The sequence below is a fragment of the Heliangelus exortis genome, chromosome Z (assembly GCF_036169615.1).
Source record: "Heliangelus exortis chromosome Z, bHelExo1.hap1, whole genome shotgun sequence".
Taxonomy (NCBI): Eukaryota; Metazoa; Chordata; class Aves; order Apodiformes; family Trochilidae; genus Heliangelus; species Heliangelus exortis.
In genome coordinates this window covers 67,811,811-67,835,687 of record NC_092454.1, presented here as the reverse complement: position 1 = coordinate 67,835,687, position 23,877 = coordinate 67,811,811, and the positions used below count along the sequence as shown (strand labels likewise).

The 23,877-nt window shown below is 36.7% G+C and overlaps 1 protein-coding gene across 2 annotated transcripts in view; it reads right to left on the bottom strand.

Annotated features, from left to right (window-relative positions):
• VCAN (versican) overlaps positions 1-23,877 on the bottom strand; it is a 107,346-nt gene that overhangs the window by 28,849 nt on the left and 54,620 nt on the right. For both annotated transcript variants that reach the window (XM_071730148.1, XM_071730149.1), the window contains exon 8: positions 1,987-7,461. In XM_071730148.1, the coding sequence (XP_071586249.1) occupies positions 1,987-7,461 (5,475 nt within the window). The remainder of the gene's footprint in view (positions 1-1,986; positions 7,462-23,877) is intronic.

Genomic DNA, 23,877 nt, shown 5'->3' with positions numbered 1-23,877 from the left:
CAGCAGAGCTTATTTACATGCATCACTATTTTCAACTTTAGAAACATGGCACTCACTCATGAACCAGTATAAATAACCTTCAGATTTACATTTTTTCATAGCAATTTGTACTACTATCTGGCAGTCATGATATTCTGTTGAGGATTTAGTTTGAATGACATGACGATTAATTATAGCTGAAAACAGTTAAACATATGCAAAATGAATGGAAAATGCTGCTTTTTTTTAACAGTGTTAGTTTATGTAGAATGACTGGGTACACAGAACATACTGGCTAGCTGCAGTTGCTTCACTTTGTTATATTTATTCAGTCAATGCCCACAGATGATTTCTTTGAAAGGATACTTTCACACATGGATGTTTCCCACTTGTCTTTCTTATAAACACATTTCAAGAACACAAAGAAAAATACTGAATATATTAATATTTGAACTAAACATTAAGATAAAACCTTACCTGCTGTGAAATCCTCAGTTGTTAGGGGAGTTACCATTTAAATAGTTTCTCCTTGGAGATCTTTATGCCTTCTTGTGATGCTTATTTCAACTGCGTTTAGATACCTAGGTATTTGCATTTGATTTGACGGCTAAGAGCAATCACTCATAAACACATACGCACCAGATAATGGTTTCTACATATTATCTTCTCAGAGTTAGAGGGAAATTGTGAAGACAGTCCTCCCAGGACACAAGAAGCCCTGGCTTTGAAAACTTACAGAATGGGTTTAAGAATACTGTAAAGTAAAATAATTCAGAGCCATGAGAAACGTGTAGAGTTTTGGTTACATTTCTCCAAAACAATCTGACAGTGGTTTCTGAAATAAAATATAAGTAACATTTATTTTACTCTTGCAAGTTAAGACCTCAAAGAAATCTTCTTCAAGGACCAGACTCCCTTTTCCAGTCTATGGAAAGCACAAGGTTCAGTTGAAAACCTCCAGAGGAAAATCCCATCTACACAAATTTGGATTGTAATTAAATAGGCAGGATCTTTCTTTGGAGGTTTTGAAAAGAATCTGATCATATTCCATTAAATAGGAATTGCTTGCTTGAGGACTGCTTCACAGTAAGTCACAAATGTAGGCCTATGTTTAGTACCTTACAATGTTTATTGTGTGTTTTACTACTTGTTTGCCCTCCTATGGACTGGATATTTTTCAAGTAAACAATTTCAAATTGACAGTTGTCTGGCTTATTTGAGGAAAAAATAAATAGAAAGCCCTATAAAATTAAGCCAGCTATGTTCTTTCTTCAGTTATACCTACATAAAATATGAATTGAAGCTATGGTACTCATACTGACCGTATCTGCTTCATCTGTGTATTAGACTAAATGGTACCTAATAACAATTATGTAAAACAATATACTGTGGCAGATAACATCTAAGAAAAATTTATTTAATTTATAAGAGACAGACACCGTATCAACCACTTAAATCTACAGAGAGGCTGAAAACGTGAAGTCTCTTTTTTTTTTTTCTTGACTGCATATTTACCTCATAGGTTAAGAGAAGTTAACTACTATAGAAAATTCTGAGCTGAAAATGTGCACTGGATCTGCTCTGTAAGTCAACTGCAAGATGTTGTAACACAACCTTATCTATGAACCAATTACATAAGTACTGTCACAATGTCAACACAGAAGAGCTATCAGATGAAATTATCTGTTAGAAACTGCAAAATTAAATAATCACAGCTGAATTCTCTACCACAATCAATGTTACCTTCCTGTCTTTTAGAACTGGCTGGTCACCTCAAGTCTGATCCAGAGGTCCACGATGCAAGCACTCAGGAAAGGTTACTGAGCTTGACTTTTGGTACCCCCATGCTCCTTCACTTTGCAGAGTACACAATCATGCTGATTTCAAAGCTTGAGGCTCACAAGATCTGTTGTTATTTCATACGGTGCTCTGATTGTCATATTGGAGTTAAGACACACAAGTATCACAAGAAACAAATACAACATACGGATCATATTTGGAAGTTACCTGGAATTTGCACTGCTGTGCCTTCAACTGAACCCACACTGGTGCCACTCAGGAAATCTGATCCATTAGTGACTTCAGGAAGGGAAAATGATGATGTTACAAGTTCAGTAGTATCTGGCTCCTTAGAGCTTATTGTTGGCTGCTCATTTTCATATGGACTGTTTCCAGGGGCAGTGCTGCTTGTTGCAATGTTAGAAGAAATTTTTGTGACATCCTCTATACCAAACAAACCTGACTGTGTTTCTGTGTTTCTATCCAAAGGCTGTGAAGATGAAGCTAGCACTGTAACTGACTCCTGGTCAGGTTTAAATACTTCACTTTCAATACTGCTGGGTGAATCTGGAGCACGTGTGGAAAAAATCCATTGGAACTCTCTCTCAGTGCTCCCGTCAGCTTCTTGGTGGGGGTTGTTCACTCTCCCTGAGGAAACCTCAACTTCCACTGTGCTAACTTTTGGAACATCTGTGCTTACGTGTTCTCCAAAATTTAGAAAAGCAGTAGGCAAAATAAGTATCGATGAAGAATCTCCAGAAACAGAAGCTTCTTCCTCAACAGCCGAATCAGTTACAGAGGTTTCTGTCTTCTCTGTCCTGTCTGTTGCAGGTCTATTAAAAATAGAAGTACTTTCAGTAGCTGTGCTTTCTGAAACAGGCTTGGGAGAAAACTCTGGTAGAAAAGACTCTGTTCTGTCGACAAGATCTGTAGTGGGTGGTTTATAAGTTGCAGCAATATCAGAACTAACCTCTTTGAAGGCCCCTTCTGATGAATGAAAAGACTGATCTGAAGTATTTGATGATACTGTACTGGGAATGATTACCTCTGGATACTCAGATACTCCATTAACTAACTGAACAGTTACTGAGGATTTAGGAGTTTGAGATGCAGAAGAAAAGCTCACCGAATCTGTTTCTTCATACTCTGCTGATGCTGATTTTGAGTTTGTGTATATTGTAGGATGATTTTCTTCATCCTTGTCAGATGATACAGTTGACAATTGGAATGTATGCTGTGTGGTGACAATACTTACATCAAACTTGTCAGTTGTCAAAGCCTTCTCTGTCTCAGTAGTTAAAACTGGTGGAAAAGAAGGAACCACAGACTGCTCTTCATCCATTTCTTCTTGGCCCATTCCAGAAAAGCCAGAGACAGAGATTGTTTCACTTTGATGTGATATTACTTGGCTGTTTGCTGAAGTGTTCAGCTCATAGGTGTCTTCTGTTGTACTTGATACAACATATGTAGACTCAGTAGGCACATGAGGGCTTGCCAGTGATGGTACCGTAGGAAGGAAAATACCGAGCTCAGAAATTTTGGTAGTGATAACAGTTTCTGTAGCAAAATTCATGTCGTTCCCTGAACCCAGATCCTTGTCCTCCGATTTTAGTCTGTGCCCAGTTGTTACTGATTCACTGCTTGGCTGACTGGAAGTAATCAAAGCAAGACTATCACCAGATCCAGATGTCTTCTCTTTGCTTATTGAAAACTTAGGTGTTGAATCATATTTCTCCCCTTCCAGTGTCATGCTATCATCACTGTCATATGCTGATTGTGTGACAGGATTTGGCATTGTCTGCACACTTATTATATCTTCAAGCATTGACTTTGAGTGATCCATGTCAATAATAGTCGTATCTTCTGATGGGATTGGAAGTCTTTCTTCAATCAGTGTAATACCACCATAAACAGAAACATTCAATACAACTCTTCTTTTATCATCAAACACGGGAATAATTCTGTCATATATTCCACTATCAGTTGTTTGTTCTTCTGATGTACCCATGTTTGGTTGAGCTGAAGATGGATTTGCCATGATATCTTTTTCTTCTGTAGAAGGGGTTCCTAGTCCTGAAATCACAGTCTGTGATCCATCTATTGGTGCTTCTGTTGTCATAGCTTCAGAATAAACTTCCCCAGGGATACTAGAAGAATCATTTAGTTCTACTTTTGTCACCGGAGGTATAGACAAATGAGTAAACATATCAGGGGAAGATGAATCCAAAACACCAACCCAGCCAGATCCTTCACCAGAGCTTTCGGGAAATACACTGCCTGGCATTTTTGTTGTTGATATTACAAACGATTCTTCTGTTTCAAGATTAGGACTTCCACTCAGTATTACAGAAACAGGAGTTATGTCATCTTTAATCGGTAAATCTGAAGTTTCCTCTTGAGAAACAGCTTCTGAAGTAGCTGATCTCCTATCTGTTTCATTTTCTCCACTCCTATAGTTAGTTTCCTTATTCTGAAGTTCTTCAATTGCAACAAAATAATGTGTCCTTTCATTAATCTCTTTAGAACTGAAGGTCTGGGAATTCTCTTCTATTAAAGCTGGAGTACTGGTGATCACTGAGTTGGGGAACTGATCTGTTTCAGACAGCAGCTCAGTTACAGCACTTGTAAGTTCTTCATTAACTTCAGCATCTGATTCAGTACTTCCTCTTTCAAAGTCTTGTGTCTTGTGAGTCGCAAGTTTGGGTCCCTTATCTGCAGAATGAGAAGAATGAGGACTAGAAGTACTCATGATTTCTTTGACAGTCAAGGGCACTACAGAAGAAACAACAGCAAGGTCATCTCCTGATCCTTGTCCTGAAAATAATGGATCACCAACGAGCTCATTATTTGTTACTTTTTCTTCTTCAGGTGTCAGGAGTGATCCCAGAATATCTTTTGTAGGGAAAATATTTTTTACGAACTCCTCCTCTTGCTCTATATCTGTAACTGGAGAGCTTATATATTTCCTTTCAATCCTTGCAGGCTCAGTTACTCTGTCATCATTAAATGTCAGTATGTTTTTAACAGATTCAGTTTCTAGATCCTTTTCTTCTGAATATGGACTGACAGTTGGAAAATGTAAAAATCCCAGATGTTCATTGTTAGCCTGTGTACTCTTAGAAAATGGGCCTTCTGTTGCTTCTTCAGAAAATGCTGTAGCTTTTGGTGAAATTTCTCTAAGCCTGTCTTCCTTGGAATGTTTATCTTCCACCAGAGGAATCTTCATACTAAAAGGTCTCCCTGTCAGCTCATCAATTGTTATCTCTTCCATTCGCTTGTCGGTTACAGTTCCCACTGTGGTTACTTCATATTCAGTACTTGTGACTTGCTCAACAGATTTGGTAGTGAAGTCATAACCTATAGATGGTGTGCTGACACCTTTTTTGTCATACTGCTCTTGTGTTTCTGATCTCCAAGTGGGTGAAACTGCTGTTTTTGTGAACGACTCAATGAATGTTTCTGCTTCTCCAGATCCAGATTCAATAAATGTGAAATTACTTTGAAGTATTTCTTCACTAGGCCCATTAGACATGAGTTTTGTGGTGTCACTGTCACCTTTGAATTCCTCTCCAGAGCCATGCTCAATCAGGAAAATCTTGCCTACTGAGACAGCTGGGGAACTAACTTGTGGATTCTTGCTTTCTGAATGTGTCACCATGATGCCATGAGGCCTGCTATTAACCACTGATACTGGAGATGATGTGACCACACCTGTTTCTAAATCTTCAGTTTGAACTCCTGGTGCCACATGAGATGTCGCTTCTTCTCTAGAAACTGGATTAGATTTTACTTCAGAAGGAGCTGTGTAGATTGGTTCTGTTTCCTGGGTTTTTTCTGCTGGGTTTCCTGTACTAAACACATGCTGGGACAACTGACTTGCTGCTCCAAACACTTTTGTCAAGCCATCAGACCCAGTACTTGAAACTGATATTGATGATTCATCTGTTCTTGCATGTTCTTCATATTCTGTTTTTGCATTCTTCACTGAAACATCATCTATGCTGTAACCTTTTTCTTCATGCTTTTCTGTTTGTGTTTCAATGACAGGCCTTAATGGAACTGAAGTCAAAGCAGTAGACTCGATAACATCTACGTCTCCAGAACCTGGATCAATAAATGGGGAGTCAGTACTTACCACTTTGCTTGTGGGACCCCCTGAAAATATGTCTGATGGTTCTTCTGCTGATCCTTCATTTATAAAAAACTTCTTCTCTCTCAAGAGAGGAATGGTGGTGATCTTTTTTATTTCAGAACTAACAGTACCTGTTACTGGTCCTGTTTTTCTGAGCAGAGTGGGCTCTTGACTTAAAGTTCTAATCTCACTAGTAGTGGTCCCAAATTCGCCAAGCTCCAGATTTCCCTCTGTAGCAGAAGATGAATCTTCCAGACTTGAATAAATAGAGGTCTGTATTTCTTTTTCATCTTCAATATTCTTTCCTTTTACAAGAGAGCTAGCAACTACATTTTCTGTAATAAACTCAGACACAGAATTGGTGGCATCAGTTACCTCCAAACTTTTATCAAAAGCAGAATAAAGACTGCTTGTGCCTCTGGGCAGAGCAGAGGTGATTCCTGAAATTTTTACAGAAATTTCTGTTGGCAGCACTGTGCCAGAGCCTAAAGAAATATCTTGCATTGGAAGTGTTTCTGTTACTGCTGTTTCCATTGCCATGGCTGAACTTACAGTGATATCCTTTTCTACATCTCCAGAGCCATCTAGAACTATAAAAGAAGCAGCACTTCTGTCAGGCTTTGCTGTACGGACACTTGTTTCCAGAGGATTTTCGACAGGGGAATTTGTATTCAATTTATCAGTTGATTTAGAGTGATCTCCTGGAGCAGGGGTTGCCTCTTCTGGAATAACGTGTTTCACACTCATGCTTGCAGTAGCAGTATTAAAAAATGCATCCAGAGAAGCCATTACAGTAGAACGTTCCACAGTAGCATCAGAAGCAGAAGTTATACCAGATTTTTTTTCATCATCTTTTTTTCTTGACATGGTCACAATTTCTGAGAAGACAGAACTGGATAAATCTGATTCAGTGGAGCCATCTCCAGAAGATTCACTAGTAATCAAAAGTAAGTTTTTTGTATCTGTAGTAGACCTCTCCTCAGCTTCATGCCATGTTACAGTCTCTTTATTTGTTTGCAGAGACTGCTCATAGGAAGAAGTAATGACCATTGACTTATCTGTTGTTGCAATTTCTGACTCACCGCTATAAACAGGTTCTAACATTGCAACATCTGCTGTTGGTTGTGTAACTTCAAATGCCCCTATAACTTCTCCAGCTTTGCTTGGTTGCATAGTACCAGAAGCTTCAGTTTCAGCCATTATAAATGTGTTTGTTTCATTGATTTGAGAAAAGGTTACATTTTTGGAATGTGCAACACTTTCAATTTGATCACTTCTTGCTTCCTCAGCTTTTGTGCTCTTAGGTGCACTAGTAACTTGTTGTTTTCCATTGATGAACTGCAAAGCTGGAGGAGTTGTAACATCAGTAGTATTTTCACAATCTTCCTCTTCTTCAAACTCTATAAAGTTTGGAAAGAAAGGATCCAATATTATATATTCAGACGAATCCTGCACAGATTCTGAAGTACAGGGTTCAGTCTGAGTTGATTCTGCATCAGTGTGGGGTTCATCTACTGCATGAGGAAGCATGTGGCGACTGAACAGATCCAAAAATTCATTCACCGGATGATCTGCAAAAAAAAGAGAACTTTTCATAATCCCTAAAGTGGCAGTGACGTTTGCGCATTACAGTAGACATATGAAGTACAAGCAATCCATCAGGAAAAAATAAATAAAATAAAATTTAAAAAAAAAAAAAAAAAAAAAAAAAAAAAAAAAAAGGAAAAGAAAAGAAATAATCAAAGTGAAACATAATACATTCAGTGTGTTTTTCTATCAACATAAAGTGTAGACACAGCATTTGACTTTCCAGGTGAAGCCTTTGTGTATATTGAACAAACAGATAACATGATGCTGTTGATTGCCACACATGTTTATACCCCAACCTACACCTGAGTTAACTTATCCTACATTGTTCAGTAGAGATAAGAAATGAACAAGATGAAAATAATTTCAAGACCAGAAGACTCTGGTCCCAACCTGCAGCAGCTGCTCCCATGGATCTGAGACACTAATCAACCTTTACCAAAAACTGGATCTAAACAATGCTAAGCAAGGAAAAATCTAAAATAAAACCGGACATACCTAATACGGCTCTGAAACTCCATATATTCTCAGTATTACTAGAAATACCAAAAAACCTACATCAATTACTCTATTCTTTACACTTGGACCCTAGGTCAGTAAAAAAGTCTTGCATAACAAAGTTGTTGCTACTTGGCATTATAAGGCATGATGAAGAAAATAAGAAAAAACTATCACAGGCTGGAAAATCATTCACCATTCAGACAATAACATGAGTATAGACAGGCTATTTTATCCTGCTTAACACTGACTTCAAATTATTTACACTTTACTCCCAAAGTTCACAAAACTCTCAAAGTTTTTTCTAGGTGGCCAAGCTGATAGAGGAAGGAAGCTCTAAATAGGCAACGTTTCCACTGAAGAAGCCCTTGTGAATTCTGCATTTCTGAAATTACACAGACACTTTTTAAATGTACCCTCTCAGCAGAAACATTACTTGAAACCTATTCCAGAAAACAGATGCTACCATTATTTAAAAAAACAAAAGAAAACAAACAAACAAAAAAACCAAAACAAACAAATAAAAAAAACCCTAATCAAACAAAAGGGAAAACCCCAACAACATGTAAGAATCAGGAAGAGGCCAAATTTCAGGCTAAGATAACTGAAAAATGGATTTTTTTTGCTGATATTCATCTATCTTTCTTCCTAGTCTATGTTTATATCTACCTTGTCAAAAGTAAAAATACTGTTTGCTGGTATAAACTGGTGTAGCCAAGAGCCAATTGTCTGCATCTGCCAATAGAGAATCTGAACAAACATGCAAGACTCCTGCCCTTCAGTGCTCTCAGCTGTCAGCTGAGAGCAACCATTTTATGTCATTTTTTTTGCAGGTATTTTGCAGGCAAAGAATATTTTCAGGCATTTTGGCATACCTAGTATATGACAGAGTACAATTTTTAAGTTAATCTTTCTCATGAAATTATTTTCAAGATGTAAAATCTGAGAATCTGACAAGTAAACTATTTTATTACTTTGAATTTTATTACCTTGCTTACTACCATCACTTAACTTCCATGACTGCTCTGAGTGCTCAGAGATAATCAAGACGATCATTCCAGAAAAGAAAACATTAAATGACATGAACTGATGCACAGAATTGTAGAAGGGTTTGTGACTCTTTGGGTTGGGGTATTTTGTGTCTGCAAATGTACTGCAAGATGGTTCTTGAAAAGATCATCGAAACTATTGAGAACGAACACTCTAATACCTCACACTGTGCTTAGGGCTAAAATCCCAACAAATTACTGAATCTTCATTTTTGAAGAGTAGATGGCAAATTCAGGTCCATTTTACAAAGAAAACATAATAAGGTGCCTCAAATCCAAGGCTTTGATCTGATTGCTAAAAAACTCGGGAAAAATTAAGATCCATGCTAGTCTTACAGACAATATATCACCTTCAGCAAATTCTGTATATCCACTAAAATACTCAGTTGTTGTGACACTAAGCCCAAGATTCCCAGTGCAACCAAAAAGAGTTTTTTAACATAGTTTCTGCCTGACTATTTTGAATTGCCTCTATGAAGCCTCATGCTTACTTTGTGCTATGGCAGCTTTCTTAGTTGACTACAGAACTGAAACATCTTTTTCCCTCATATGTGATTTTTGGGAGTTGTTTCATGCAATGCTCATAAGGAAATGATTTCTCTCTCTTCCCTACTCCAGTAGGTTAAAAATATCTGCAGAAGCCATCTAGTACCACAGAAGAAAATATAAACAGTCATTTATCTGAGTCCTCCAAGACCTCTCTTTCAGATTTTGTTCAAGCAGAAAAGTAAGAATTAAGTTGTTTTCCAGGATTTGCAATATGACATGGAGAAGCATGTTTAATAAAATATCAGTGTCTAATAACCCACACATTTTAGCAAATTGCAACACTCGTCATAATGAGTAATCATATATTCCATGAAAGGAGAAGCTTCATTTGACCAAGAATAGTACACCTTCCTTGTAGAACTGTGAATGTAACAATACTTGGGAATTCAGTATCCAGAAGTGGACTGGCAAGTCAAAGCTGCGAGGGAGCTTTGAAAGTTTCTGAGTCTCAGTGAATTCACCACAAAATAACTGCACCAACATGCAGAACCAGGGAACTACGTACAGAAATGCACAAGGGCAAGAAAGACAACTTGTGCCGTGCAGAGCTTAAGCAACACGAATAAATAACGTGGTATATAGATTAATGTGTCTTAAGGATTAATTATGATTTCATAAACGGCTGTTAGGATTGCGTGCTCAAAACATGTAGCACTCTTTTGCACAGAAATTTACATTTAAAAAATTTATAAAACATAGATGGGAATAGATAGGCTGCAATTTGGAGGCTACCACGACTAACAAGTTCTGACCAGTGCATTTAGTAGTAGTGCACACCTGGGAGTCCCTCAAATTACTAGCTCATGCAAAGCTCATTTATGGTAGGTAATAAATTTAATGAACAACATCTGTTCCAAATTCATCCAGAAAACATAAAAATTCTTACATATGCAAAGATCTCTATCAGACCTTACTTCTACTTTGTTAGTTTCTTCAAGATATCACATGTAAAAGATCCACATAAAAGAATCTTAGCTAAAGGTGTGATAGTCCAATAATAAACTTGCAGGAGGATCTTTCATTAAATACTGAGTGGGGGGCAGAGGGGATGGGTTTGTGGCTTTTTTAGTTTGGTGTTTTTTTTCCCCAAGGAAAAAAATAACCAGACTTTAATAAAACAGTACAGATTTTTTTTTTTCATTAAAATCTCTTCTTTCTAGAGCTTAGATTATATGCAGTTAGCAATCAAGTTGCTGATGTTCAGTGTTTACAGCTACAGGAAAATTTTCTTAAGCCACAGAGATGGTCAAAAACCTACATCATAATATAGTTCACATAACACAGAACCTTGTCCTCTAAGCATAAGCAAGGAGGCACCGGGATGAAAATCTAAGTGCTACCATCCAGAGGGAAAAGTCTTATCTGTTGAACTGGTTTGTCAGATCCTTGGGGCAGACACACAAACACTTGCAATAATTTCAAACTAGATAGATGCAGCATACCTATGCTGGCCTTATGTATGTTCATGTCCATTCCAGCTGCAGTTTAAGACATAAAGACCTGAGAGACCTGAGACTATTATTAAAAGATGAGATGAGAACTTTAAAGGAAAGGACTTTGGCTTCTAAATATGTTTATCAATAGGTCACACACTCATGGCAAACATGGCAAAAGAAGCACTTGTTCAAAAGAGATGCTTTGTTACTGTGACTCCAAGGAAATGAAAGTAAAAAACAAGTAGCTAAAAAGTAAACCCAAGAGTTGTCAGTTTAGACTACTAATCCAAACAAGCACTAGAGAAGATTTATCAGTAAAGCCTCTTCTTGAAGAAAGTGGATGAGTGTATATGCAGCCCAGAGTGTTTCTTAAATCTATTTCATATGTGTTACAAAAATTGTGTAACTTGCAGTAACTTTTTTTTTTTTTTAGAAGACTTATACTATTCTATAAAGAACCCTAAAAAGACTTCTCCAAGATCAGTCTGGTGGAGGCAAATAGTAAAAAGCATTATCCCTCTCAAAAACCTTCTGATAAACTGCAAAGAAGATTCAATAGAGAATTAAATAGAAAACAAATTCCAGCATTTTTCAAAGTTTCAAAATTCAAAATGTTTAATTCATAAGACTTATAGATTTAGCATGGTTTTTGAAGTCTCATTCAAAATGAGACTGTTAACATCTAGCATCCCACACATAAGAGTTTCTCATATGGATCCATCCAGTTTATCTACTTATTAGTTCAAAAAAAAAAAAAAAAAAAAAGAGAAGTAAAATTTAGTAGAAGCTCTTGAGGTCTGATGAAATAGAATATAGTTGAAAAAAAGAAAAAAGAAGAAAGAAAACAGAAAGAAAAAAAAAAGAAGAAAGAAGAAAGAAGAAAAAGGAAAAAGAAAGAAAAAAGGAAAATTAAAAAAGGAAAAAGAAAAAGCAAAAAGAAAAAAGGAAAATTAAAAAAGAAAAAACACTTTGGACTGTTTGTTTCAAAACACACATTCACACATTTCACTGCATACTATGACACTATCACAAATTTTGTGATGGTCACTACCAAGAACCCATAACCACAAGACAGGATAATAAGAAAAAAAATGGTGTGCACTACCCAAATTTATTCCTGCACTTGATAATCAGAAAATTTTGCTTTTGGCTTCAACAGAATTATATCACGTGAATTTAGATCATAGTATGCCTAATATGCCATTAAATCATTGTGTATATATCTATGTGCATATCAAATTCCTGCAAAGTAGAATTGAGAGGCTGTGAAAAAAAGTAACGCAGTAGCCTGCAACAAAATTAAAAAAACATTTGTCTCGGAGAGAAAAGCAATAAACAATTCATATTTAAGACGAAAATGTTTAAAATCTTGAGGTTTTTCCCTTGTGCATACTTGGCAACTACTCTGATTTCCCTGGTAAGGCACCTCATTCCTTCCCCACAGATATTCTACATTTATTTTTATCTGTGTCTTCTTCTTTGCTACAGTTGGCCTGCAGAGTACCACGGTCATCACCTCCTGCAGAAGATTTGCATCACACACATGATGAAAAAAGGCTGCACTCTCAGGTGACAGCCTGAAACAGCAATTCCAGCTGCTCAGGTGCTTTGAGATCAAGGTCAGAAGTGCCTGGGGCTGGAACCAGGAGGCAAGCAAAATACCTAATATTTAATACACTTCAAATATTAAGTACAGTCAGATTATCATGGAAGAAGACTATCCATTTAGGAAGGCTGTTAAATGACAGCTCCTCAGGTGTCTCAGCCTTCATAACAAGCTATTGATCAGACCCTTACTTCTTAAAAAAAACCACTATTCTGAGAAAGTCATTGCAGGAACAGATTGTAAAAATCTGCTCTGAAAAGCACAGTGGCAACAACGAACACCAAAGGGAGGTGTGTGACTCTTTACCCTCCTATTGATTGTACTTGATGTAGATTGAAGCTGCTATGAAAAATTGATCCAAACAGTCAATTCACAGAACAATTACATAAACGTGCACGCTGTGTTCAATTAAAACTCTATGAATAACCTAAACAAATGGCTTTAATGATTTACCTCAAAATCCATGCACACTCCTGGTGAGTGTGCAAAAGTGACCTACCAGGAGTGAGCCTACAGTCTTACAAGCCCACAGGTGCCTTCATCTAGTCTGGAAAATGAGGGCTCACAGTAGAAGAGGTTAAAAATGTTTTATTTGAACTCTGTGAAAGTCCAATGAAGCCTCGAATCCGGGCTTGAGAGAGGATTTAGGGTAGAGCTTTTTGTCATATATTGACTCCCCTGAACCTCAGCTCTGCCAGGGACCAGATTGGCAGTCTGGGTGCATTCAAGCAGTTTTATGACTATGGCTTGCTGAAACTCTTTCAGAGGAAAAAAACTCAACCAATTCCACAGGAATGTGTCAGTCTCATTGAATGTATTTGAATGTATTTTTTTCTAAAAGCATACTGAAGAAGTAAAAAAGGAATCTGACAAGATGGTACCTATATTTAATTTTTTTCCTTTCAAAATCTTTGTATTTAGCATCCCACCCCCTTACAATAGTGCCTTTAAATTGGAACAAAAACCTTCATTTTTGCAGAAGTAAACCATTCTGATAACATCTTTGGGGTCCTTTTGTTCCATAAAAAAAGGGAATTTTTTTTCATTGTTCTTTTCATCTCATTTCAAAAGAAATAAGATTTTGAAATATAGTCATTTCCTGCTGAAGGAAAATTCCAAGTGTCAGACTTCAGCACTTGCAATTTCTCTAACTTGTGCCATCTTGTAATATCATTAACCTACCTAAGCACGGTCAAAGTGCAACAGTGCTTCAGGCATACCTCATCTTCCCCATCAGGGAAAGGTGGGAATACTGCCAAGGACCTGGTCTAAGGTGTTAAAGAAAATTGGCTACTATTATACACACCTAAGTGAAAGTAAACAGAGAAAGATCCAGAAATAATTACATTTTTGATTATTTTAATCCTTCTACCTCACATTAACATGACTAGTATGTATGATGAGGTCTACTAAAATCCAGTTCTTGATTACTGCTCAGTCTAAGTAAACAAAGGGTTTCATTTAGGTCACTTAAAAATGTTCCCCAGCTGGATATATATTTCCAAAAGTTTTGTTGCTTTTGGCTCCATTTAGAAATGTTTAAGGATGTAGAGCACATTTCAATAGGTTTTATTTCTTTTCACCTTCCAAATTTTTTTTTTTAAATTGACCTTGCATAAAAATCTAAACTACTCAAGGAAATTTCTGGAAGAAATATTTGAAAAGAATAATTTTTGCACAGCTGGCTGGGTAGGAGTTGAAAGTAACTCAAGGTGGGTGGTCAGTGTTGCCTACTCAAATTCACTTATCCCATCTGCTTTACCATATCTGTGTGCCTCTTTTTCCATGCATGACACAGCTCTGTTGAAAACGTGCATATCAATTGCTGGCATTTACCTAAACTGCAGCCTTTTAACAGCCACACCATTCCCCCAAGGTTCATTTTGATAGAGTTGTAGGCTACAACCAGAAACACCTGTGGGAAGTGGATGCCACTTACGTGGTCAACTGCTTTGCACAGGGCCTCAATGTCTGTGCATAAGCACCCCTGCCAAATTTTACAGTAATAGATATGATGATGCAAAAGCTATGTCAGAAATAAAGGAACCGTTTTGTTATAAAAGCCTTCTGGCAACTTCTGGCATCTCTATCACACTCTTTACTTCCTCTGCTCCCCTTCTGATGCAGCAGTAAACTTGTTAAGAAAAAACAGATTGAGTAAAATGTCAAGTTGTTAAAAATGGCAGCCTTGCAGTGTTCAGTCCAAGCCCCAGCAAGTGTAGGATACAGTTGCCTGGACAATGACTGATTATTTACCACACAATATTCTAAGGACAGCTATCCCCACCTCCTTCTACTCCAATATGTCATTAACAAAACAATAGTCCAGCCAGCGGTGTCTCCTCCTGAGCAGACCCTGACACAAACATCCTTCCAATGAAAACAATTTCCTCACTGCCTAGAGAGAAGGCAATTCTAAAACTCTGCAGGGCTAAACAAAACCAAAACCAAGCAACTGGCAAGTAATAAATAATTTTCTCCAGATGAAATCCTAAACAAAGCAAAAGGTCAGGCTGTGCAGTCACACAGTATCTGGACTAGCTGGTCTGTCTGGATGTGGATCAATCATTTATCTGTCTCTCTCTCTGTCTATCTATCTATCTATCCATCTGTCTATCCATCTGTCTATCTATCTATCTATCTATCTATCTATCTATCTATCTATCTATCTATCTATCTATCACCTGTCTAGCTACCTATCTAGTTGAATTCCACAAGCCCACTCAACTCATCAGGTGGTAAACAGAAGAGCTGGCTGGGGAGACAAGCAACTTCTCACTACAACAACTTCAGTCTTGGCCTCAAACACAGTATTCCAGGAATGAGGTGCAAACAGGTAACAGTCACAGCCTTCACCACCATCCCTTGGTGACACACCATGTTACACCAGGGCAGCCTCAAATGATTCAGCCATTTCCCAGATGGAACAAGAAGGAACCAGCTCTTGCCCTACTTAAATGGGAAGAGAGTGTTCCCTCCAGAAGAACCAAAACCAACTTATCACAACAAAAAAGTTGGGGCAGAAGTCAAAATACTACAGTTATGATGCTGAAGCAGGTGTCCACCATTTGACTCCTCCCGTGGCTGTTCACATGTAAAATGGGCTGTAAATGTTCTTTCCCCTCTCCCTTTCTGAAGTAATGTCAACATGACTTGGCTTTAGAAGCAAACTTAATTACACTACTTAAAGTGTCAATTTTGGGAAAAAATTACTTGATATCCTATTTGAAATTATCATATTCAAAATTAGTTTACACCCAACACAATCTGATGTATAAAGAATAAACAAAACAAAAAAAACAAACCATACAACCCAGTAAAGCAAGTAATTCAGCTAAGCTAAGAATAAATTAATGCTTAAGTAACCTTGTGGAAATGTAGAAAGAAGTACTTCAGTTTCTTTGGTTTTCATAGTGTTCCTACTTCACATAGGGTATACAACCACCTGATGTCCTCCTAGGTACCTGGTTATTCTGGTAACCCAATCTCATGTTCAACTCATGAAATGTTAAGCAGTGTTTGTCACTTGGCAATGCTAGACTCTTTCATCCAGCAGAAACAGCAAGAATATGTAATATGTGTTACCTATTGCAATGCTTTCCAAACTATGATGAGCTTGGTGTCAAGGCCCTTCTACCTGATGGAATAACATTAGTCAAATTTAATTGTTGTTCAGATGATTAGTTCAAGAAATTCTGCCACAACTTAAACTTACTGTTTTTTTCAAGCATGAAAGAGTACCTGCATTAAGGCAAAACATACCACAACCACTGAAAAGCTTTTTCCAGGTTCACTCACTATTACATCTCCATTACCACTATCTAGCTTCCCCAGAGGATATATCCTGAGGTCTTTATCCTTCCCAGTCAGTTGGACCAAATGCCATTTGGCATTTCCAAAGGATTCAAGACTTTTGTTTGTAATATTTAACACATAACTAAAACCAAAACATAACTGGAAATTCACTACAAACCTGGGTAGTAAATACATAAGTAAACCAAGAATCACCTCCCTGATCACTTCCAACAAAGGAAAAAAAAATGTTTAGGCAAAATACCTCAATAAAATACTATAAAAATTATCAGTGATACTCTACATACATATAGGCATATTCCTTATTCTTATTTTGGCAAAAAACTTGTCTCATCATATGGAAATTCTTTTCCTAATGCCAGAAATTTCTCACTGAAACTATGGAACTACACTTGATGAGGTACCACATGAAAAATCCAAGATTATGGTTTAAAAAGATTAAAATTGATGGGTTTTATGCACTCTTTAAGCTAATGTTGAGTAACATGAAAGTAATGAAATGAAGCAAGTAATGCCAAAGCAGGTATAAACTACAGGAATATAAGATTGCTCCTGATCAGGCACGAAGCTCCAACTGAATTTCTCCTCCTCAGGGGTTTCAACTCTAATAATTAAAAAAGATAAATTTTTCTGTAGTTTTTTATTCTGAGTTCTTCTCACTTAGGCAAATCTAGCAAGAAGGGGCTAGTCAGTCAGACAACACCTAGCACAATTCACTGAGCAGTTTAAAAAAAAAATTACTCCATGGAAAAAGATGGATGAAAACTTCAAGTCCATGTTTCCAAAAGCAACAAAATATTCAGACTCTCTGAACACATCCTGGTCTGTGCCAGGAAATAATTCAGAACTATTAGTGAAATAAAGACACCAGCATGTATTATATATACTACTGATCAAATTTATCATCTAAGCACTTCCAAAAAGAGAGAGAAGACTAGCTGAAGTAGCAAGGATTAATTATCATTAATGTATCATTAAATCTAATATGTGCAAAAATCTCAAAAAAACCCCACTGACAACTACATGCTCAAAAAGAAACAACATCTAATAAATATTTTTAAACTGCTATTATCAGACTAATTATCAATTGACCCATCTTAAAGGAATTACTTTTTATTAGGATTTTTGGCCTTTGAGCCACTTAGAGAATATCTTTATTTACATTTCCAAGATCACATCCTATATTCACTCAGAGTTTCACTGTATCCAACCAATCATTTCATGTAAAGTAAAATATAGATAGTATTTTTCTGAAAGAGGAAAAAAATATTGTGTCCTCATCATAAGTACTAAGAATTGTTACAGTCTGGAGACATTAAGAAAATGTTGGCAGACAAAACCACTATCCCCCCAAAATTAATTCGTACTGTGTTTCTATGTAAAAGACAGCTCTTCTTTTCTGCAATAGGATTTCTTAAGACTTTCTCCACATTTAAACCTATTTTTTCCTAAATTCTGAAAGGATTCCTCTCCTTCAAGACAGCAGTATGAAAACCTACATTGTACCTATGAATAAAATTCTTTCATTTCTCTCATGAATAAACAAAGAGCTATAAGAAAGCTACAAGTGTGTAATCCCTGTGTCTAGATGTGAGATGTTTCCCTGGAAACAATGCAAAAACAGCAGGGAATGTGTAGGCATCCTCTGGAGAGTATTTAATTTGAGAGCACTGCTCCTTGTATCTATGGAAGTCTATAAAGGAATGTGGGAAAAACAAACAAAAAAAAGAAATTACTGTTCTGTAATAAGTCTTCAGGAAGAGCCAGCAAGAGTGGCCTAAAGACTACTTATTAATTCACACTCTTAGCTTCTTGTGAAACTTTTTAAGTATCAAGTTTCAGCTCTGCTGGATATTCAGTTGTTTTTTTCTTTTGCTTTGCTTTGCTGGAAAAAGGATCTGTGTACAAAAAGTTTGATTTATTTTTTTTTTAAATTACTTTATTAGGGCTTGCTTTCATACAGGGCCTCATTGCTGTTGCATTTTAAATATAACTTAAATGTGATGGTGTAAGAAAAAAGCCTTTTTGAAAAGGGTTCCACCTTTAGGAAGCCCTCCACACCAGTGCAGCATCAGTACTCTAACACAGAAAAATTCCACCTGGTTTATATGAGAAATGGGTCTACCAGTTTTGGTTAAATATACAACATAAATTTGTTCTGAAGAGCAAATTACCTGATTATAGGATGTCCCAGAAGTTGCAAAAAATATGAAGACATTCTTATATCTACCATCCCATACCCCTCCCCAGAATTCTGCTCCCAGTCACCTGATTGGAATAACTATGGAGCAATTGCACTGGGGGAACTGGTACCAGAATCTGTCCATGTTACTTAGAATTTAACACTTCAGTTACTCTAGACAAAATGAAAAATTGGTTGTCTCCGTGCCAGGTTTTATGAATAACACAGTGAGTTCAGTCATTCAGAGTCCAGTCTGCATAAAGAAGCAGAATGCAGTAAATGCAAAACAGAATCTTTCCTTCACAATAAACTTTGATTTTAAATAGGTCCTATGATGAATTAACTGTAGTTTCAACAGCACCCACTTTTCATCTGAGGAAAATAAAAAATCTGATTTTGGCAACTGAAAGACAAAGTCCCCTCACTTTCATCAGAAGCCTCTCTAACACAACAATTAACACACATAATTTTTGAAAGGTAAACCAAAAAACTGCATGTAGCACGTATGTATGTATACTATGAAGAACAGTGTACAAATATTTCCCGGTGAGCATAAGCAAAAAATTAACTTAAAAGAGAACAATGTGTGTGCTAGTGTAGACAGATAAAAAACTACATCCTGAATGCTTTTAAGATGTCTGTAAGAGTTGTGCTGCATGGAAATGGTGTTGCAAGGCACACTGCTCCTCTCCCTCCACATCATTGTCCGGTCCTGGTCTTAGAACCATTCTAACACCCACAGCCACAGGAACAGAGAGAGTGCTTTTCCTCCCAGCATGCTCCCAGTGGATAACTACTCTCCCATACACACATTCCCCTCAGAAGTTAGCAAAAAAGAAGGCTGAAAGAGGGCATGGTTATTCTCTATAACTGAACAGAGAAATAGAAGTATCAAGGGATATGTCAGGAAGAAAAAAGACCTATTCAAGCTGAAGACAATGCTGGCAATAATGAACAAGGGTATACAGTGGCCAAGAAAAAAAGCTAGAATTCAGGCTAGATGTTAGAATCAGACTTAAAGAGAGCCATGAGAATCTGGGACAGCCTTCCAGAAGAGTTATGGAGACAAGAGGACTAAATTAATTTTAAGACAAGGCCTTAAGATGGACTCAAAAGACTTTATTCTGCTTTGTTTGTTAAGGTTTGTGTGTATGATTCATTACCATTCCCCATTTCATTCAAATTTCAAATGCCATCTTACACTGCAGAAATATGCATGTCAGAGAATTACATGTTGAAACACAAAGGTTAGTAACCTCTTTCTATAAAATTCCACATCTACAAAGCACAAGTTCTTGCAGTTTCATTCTGCTCAAAGCTGGAGGGGACAAGAAACCAGACAGAGCTGGTGTGAGTCCCACAGTCCAATAAGCACTTTGAAACATTTTCTAACTAAGTAAAGACTTTCAAATGCCTCCAAAAAATGCAGGTGTGCAAATTACTCCTGATACAGAGAGGAGTTATGTTTCCAGCATCCCCTCAACCACTGTTAAACAACACCCCCACAAGCATTTTTCAGCTCATAAAAAATTTATGAGCTGAAAAGTTCCTTCAGGTTTAGGTTTCAGGGATGGTTTTTTTGGTTTTTTTTTTTTTCAGTTGCTAATCCATTAACTTCCAGCAAAAGCATCAGCCCTCACTGCTACAATACAGAGCAGTCATGAGAACATAAAAGGGCACAAAGGGGCAAGTTTTGCATCTTCACAATGAAAGGCAAACTCCTCTATCTTACTTGATGCGATGGAAAGCTGCTGAGGTGATAAAACATGATATTTTGGAGCTATTTTGCTGTCTTACTTTCACAACCCCGACACTATTCCAAGGGATAGCATGTTGTCCCACACAAGTGAATTAACTCTCAAGCTCCTTCCTTTATGAAACATGTGCATGGTCCTTTTTGTACTATAAAAAGGGATACTTCACCTTGCACAGATATATTTTCCTCATTAATTGGAACACCTGCCCTATACCTGCCCACCTGTCATAGCCTGCCAGAAAAAATCCACCTTATATCCCTCATTACTTTGTGCACTTGTCTGACACTTGCTAACATAGAAGTATATTGATTGTCTGTACAATACATTTTTCTCAAGGAAAACTCCTGTATTGTTATACAAATAAGCAGTTTAATCCATTCAGTGGTGTGCTCTTTCTTACCAGATATGGAGAGCATTTTTTAGAATTTAAGTTAATGAGTTTGACCTTTCACCAGGCCCCCAGATTACTTATATTTCCATGGGTAATTTTTTTAACTAAAAGCAACTGATATTTCCTTTATGGGAGCTTTAATTGATTGAAAGCATGCATTTTAAAAGCTAGAAGTATAACTATCTAGTTAAATAAAAAAATAAAAAAAAAAAAATAAAAAAAATAAGCCCTCTGGGAGAAACATTTTCTGGTCTAATAAATTGAAGGGCTTAATTTATTTTGAAAAATTTTAAAAAATAATATGAACCTGCACAAATACATGTATATTGCATTACTTCATACTAGGGGAGCAGTGTGTGTGTCTAAGACAGCCTTGCCACTATATTTAATTAAATTTAACCCAGTCAACATTGAACGTCTTTCAAGTGCAGCTTGAGCCTACAGTAATAATGAAGAAAAATATCCCCAGCATTCCATACATCCATAGCACATTCCATACATTGACAGCACATTCCAGCCCAAGACTTCAAAGCACTTCAGTCAAGTTGATGCCAGCTAAATGAGGGTTTGAGACTGAGAAGAAAGGTGGAAGGAATGCTTCCCACTCTCCCTGTGCATGGCCATGGGCAGCGATGGTCTGAGCCCACCACACTTCACCAGGACACCCACCAAAGGCAAAGAGACTCCTCTGCTGCAAGGGATCCAATCTGTTCTGCTTCCTGGGAACTGCTAGAAATTCCTGCACCTCTCAAAACTCCATTTGTCACCCTCCTCTTCCACACAGAGTATAGAATATTGAGCATAACAAAGTCTAATAGCATCTCCATGGAGCACTTAAATATCATTATGCCGACACTGCAGATGGTAAATTGAGCTGCAGAGAGTAATATTCAGCTGTGTTAGTAAAACAGCAAGTTTTTACTGTAATTGATACATCTGATAGGAAATAAAATGTGGTACCATCTTTTGGCTGAGCCCTGCTTCACTATTAAACTGTTGCTTCTGGCAAATGCTAAATAACAGGGAGGTGAAGAAAAATTTACAGCAAAATTGAATTAATATCATAAATATTTCTAATAGTTGTGAATACACTTAAAAATATATTCATTTATACAGAATACTGTTTATACAGGAAAGTTCTCATATTCCTTTTTGAAACAGCTATTACTGCAAGGGCTTTGTTATGCAAGTTGTCATTTCTTACGAAGCACTTTTGGATTTTTGACTTGAAAATGACAAAGGTGTTCGCCTAGAACCCTTGCTGATTATTTTATTTAACAATATTAATCTGTATTAACTTGAAACATGCCAAAGGAGGAAAAATCAGAAAGATGAATGATGGAAACTGTACTACTTGTTCCCACTTAGCTGAGAACAAAAAGCCAAAGGTACAGTTTATGTAGTTCCTATATGACTGCTGATCAATTTTCAAACAAAAAGTGATAGGATAAGAAGCTGAGCTATGCCCTAGTGAGAGGCATATGTTGAAATATTTGCCAAATTTATTCCTCTTTAGCACCTCTTATGTACTTTTTCTTCAGCACAAAGAAAAGTTATGGGAAGAGAAACAATAAAGTGAAACTGGGCTTGACAGGATTTTTCAGATGCAGTCTTTCATTTCTGGAGAAATTAAATCCAAATTCCAAAATCCTCAGGAAGAATAAATCCTTGGCAGCTCTAACTTGTGCTAAGAGGGTATAGCACGTCTTTTCTCTGGGGATATCTAAATGGAGAAACTTCCACTGTCAGTTGCTGAAAACAGAAGAATAAACTCCTTTTTGACCTTGCTCTAGATACAAATACTGCCCTAGGGGGAATTTTAGTTCATGAAAAAAATATTTTTTTTCTTCTGACAGACAAAATCATTCCTAAAGGCAGAATTTTAAGGATGCATAGCTTTAATGCTGCTTACAAACAAATGCAAACACACGCACATATATTCCTGGAAAATATATAGAAGGTTTTAGAAAGTTTGTGAAGATGCAGAAGGCAAATCTTGAATAAAGTCTGTCTTAAGGACCTGACTGCCCAAGTGAAAGTAAGAGTAACTACACCCTAGTCCTCTAGATCATCCAGCTTGAACTAATCCCAAATTTAATGAATCACAGTATCCACACCACTCTGAAAAAAAGCATAAAATCAGACTCTCCTTTAGGTATACGCAGAGAAATCCTGAATCATATCCCTTGTGCACTATCTGAAGAAAACAGCAAATTTCCACACCTTCTAAAGCCTTCCTACTTCTTTACATCCACCTAGAACACAAAGATGCAGCAGCACCCACTCTCCCATACCCAGTAAATTGTATTATAACTCAATAATGTAACAGGCAAAACGATCTCATGACTACACATCCCAACTACTAATTATTAAGCCAAATTAACCAAATTTCCACAGGTTAAAATGTAGTTATTATGTGGGTTAACCCTTGTCTTCAGAAATTGCTCTTCTGTTCTGACTTACCAGACTTGTCTCATTTAATTGAGACCTCCAAGACACTGGCAACATCTAAAGCTAAAGACAAAATAGTCATAATACACCACAGAAACAAAAGTAGTGTTTAAATGTTAACATTACAGAATTAGTATTTTCTGAAATAGATTAAGCTACCACTCATATGGCGAGCAGTTTTGCACCTTGAAAATCCAAACAAGATAATAGGCTTCAGAAGATTCAAAATAAAGATACAAAATCCACTAAATGAAAAGTTCAGTAATGAGATGGTATGTCTCAAGGAAACTAATTCTACCTTTTGATTCTTGAATTAAATTCTACCAAGTACAAACCTGTCAAAACCAACATCTATAAATTACGAATTTAGTTGGATACGTTCTTCAAAGATACGTATGTTATGGCTGAGAACAAATGAGAAAACAGTTTCTTAAATAACTATTCAAAATCATTGCATATAATTAAAGTATATAAGACATAAAATGAATTATTATCGTGTAGTTTAAAAAAATAATTATAAAAGAACTAGAAAATATTTAAACAAAACACATAAACAAAACGTTGAACCTAGTAGGTATTTTGAGCTTTATAATTTCTGTCAGTTGTTTTCATATTTCATTTTAAAAATAAAGGTTGTACAAAGACATATTAAATAATAGTCAGTTGAC